We start from the raw sequence: 1944 nt of genomic DNA on the forward strand, positions 1-1944 counted from the left end.
AAGTAACTAAGTCATGATTGGGAACAAGGGAATAGTTTCATCTATACACTAAGAAAATAGAAAGCTTTGGTTTAAGATACAAAATGGTAATCAAATTTAATTCAGAATAGAATCTTTCTTTTGTAGAATAACTTTCTTAGTAAATACTGTTGAAACTAATCTTTGGTTTACACCTTTCACTACAGGAATTCCATTGAGAAATTTTTCCCATGATGGCATTTATTTAGCTGAAAGAATCACATCCTTGAGGCAGTAATACAGGACAGACAACTTAGAGACAAAGCTAACAGGAGGTGATTCTTCAGCTTCACGATGACCTACCATTTTGGTGACTGTTGCATAGAGGAACTCGAGAGGTAAAAGTAAAACACAAAGAGATATTTATGACTAACAGGGAATTTTCACAAATTAAGAAAATGAGGCAGTTGCTAGTTGAATACAATCTACAGTAATCTCAAGCAATCTAATTTTCGTTAAATTTTAATTTATTATAAAAACCACTTGAAATTTGTAATAAAAATAGAAAATTGAAAAATTATATTAGAGAGAATATGCGATCATTTCCTCTGGCATACTGGTGATTTTTTTTTTTTCAGAGACACCTAAAATCAGAATTCTATATTCTTAGTGATAATCCAGAAAGACAGCACTCCACATAGAAACTAAAGCATCATGAGTAGCAACTCATCCCCAACTACAGCTGTGCAGCTGTGCCATGAGAATGTGATCGGGTCCTGCGTGAAAACCCCCTACTCAGCTGGATCCCAGATGATTCTGTATGCAGTGTTTGGTGTTGGGGCCATGCTGGCTGTGTTTGGAAATCTCCTGGTGATGATTGCAGTCCTTCATTTCAAGCAGCTGCACTCTTCAACCAATTTTCTCATTGCCTCTCTGGCCTGTGCTGGCTTCTTGGTGGGTGTGACTGTGATGCCCTTTAGCATGGTCAGGTCTGTGGAGAGCTGCTGGTACTTTGGGAGAAGTTTTTGTACCTTCCACACGTGCTTTGATGTGGCATTCTGTTACTCTTCTCTCTTCCACTTGTGCTTCATCTCCATCGACAGGTACATCGCTGTTACCGACCCTCTGGTCTATCCCACCAAGTTCACGGTGTCAGGGATCTGCATAACATCTCCTGGGTCCTGCCTCTCATGTACAGTAGTGCTGTGTTCTACACAGGTACCTATGATGTTGGGCTCGAGCAATTATTCAGTGCCCTCAACTCTGTAGGGGGTTGTCAGACAGTTATAAATCAAAATTGGGTGTTGATAAATAGATTATCCTTCTTTATACCTACCCTTGTCATGATAATTCTCTATGGTAGTATATTTCCTGTGGCTAGACAGCAGGCTAGAGAGATAGAAAATTCTGGGAACAAAACAGAATCATCCTCAGAGAGTTACGAAGCCAGAGTGGCCAAGAGAGAGAAAGGCAGCTAAAACCCTGGGGGTCACAGTGGTAGCATTTATGATTTCATGGCTACCATATAGTATTGATTTATTAATTGATACCTTTATGGGCTTTATAATCCCTGCCTATATCTATGAGATTTGCTGTTGGGGTGCTTTTTATAACTCAACTATGAATCCTTTGATTTACGCCTTATTTTACCCATGGTTTAGGAAGGCCATAAAACTTATTATGAGTGGTCAGGCTTTAAAGAACAGTTCAGCAACCATGAATTTGTTCTCTGAACATATGTAAACAATTGGACTGAGGAAGTTGAAAATACCTTCAAAATTTCTAAATGTAATGGGTTTTGGAAACTCATGTATGACTCAATGAAGAACAAATAAGTCCCTCTTGAACTGAAGCAGGATAAATCATTGTTTTTCAGTCTTGTTAAGATGTGCACTTCCCTGTCACGTCTCCAGAAATATTTTCTTGACTCTTGAATGTTGCATTTCTATTTGTTACCTGTTTCAGAGCTCAGCATACCAACTCCCT

General features: G+C 38.7%; 1 protein-coding gene across 1 annotated transcript; it reads left to right on the plus strand.

Moving 5' to 3' along the window:
- The first annotated feature begins 672 nt into the window (after positions 1-672).
- Positions 673-1701, plus strand: LOC103260961 (trace amine-associated receptor 6). Its single transcript, XM_008058597.1, is given in 3 exon segments — positions 673-1123; positions 1126-1414; positions 1416-1701. Coding segments are annotated over 3 exon segments (1026 nt in total).
- The last annotated feature ends 243 nt before the right edge of the window (positions 1702-1944 follow it).

The sequence above is a fragment of the Carlito syrichta genome, unplaced genomic scaffold (assembly GCF_000164805.1).
Source record: "Carlito syrichta isolate Samal-C Ts95f unplaced genomic scaffold, Tarsius_syrichta-2.0.1 Scaffold303504, whole genome shotgun sequence".
Lineage (NCBI taxonomy): Eukaryota > Metazoa > Chordata > Mammalia > Primates > Tarsiidae > Carlito > Carlito syrichta.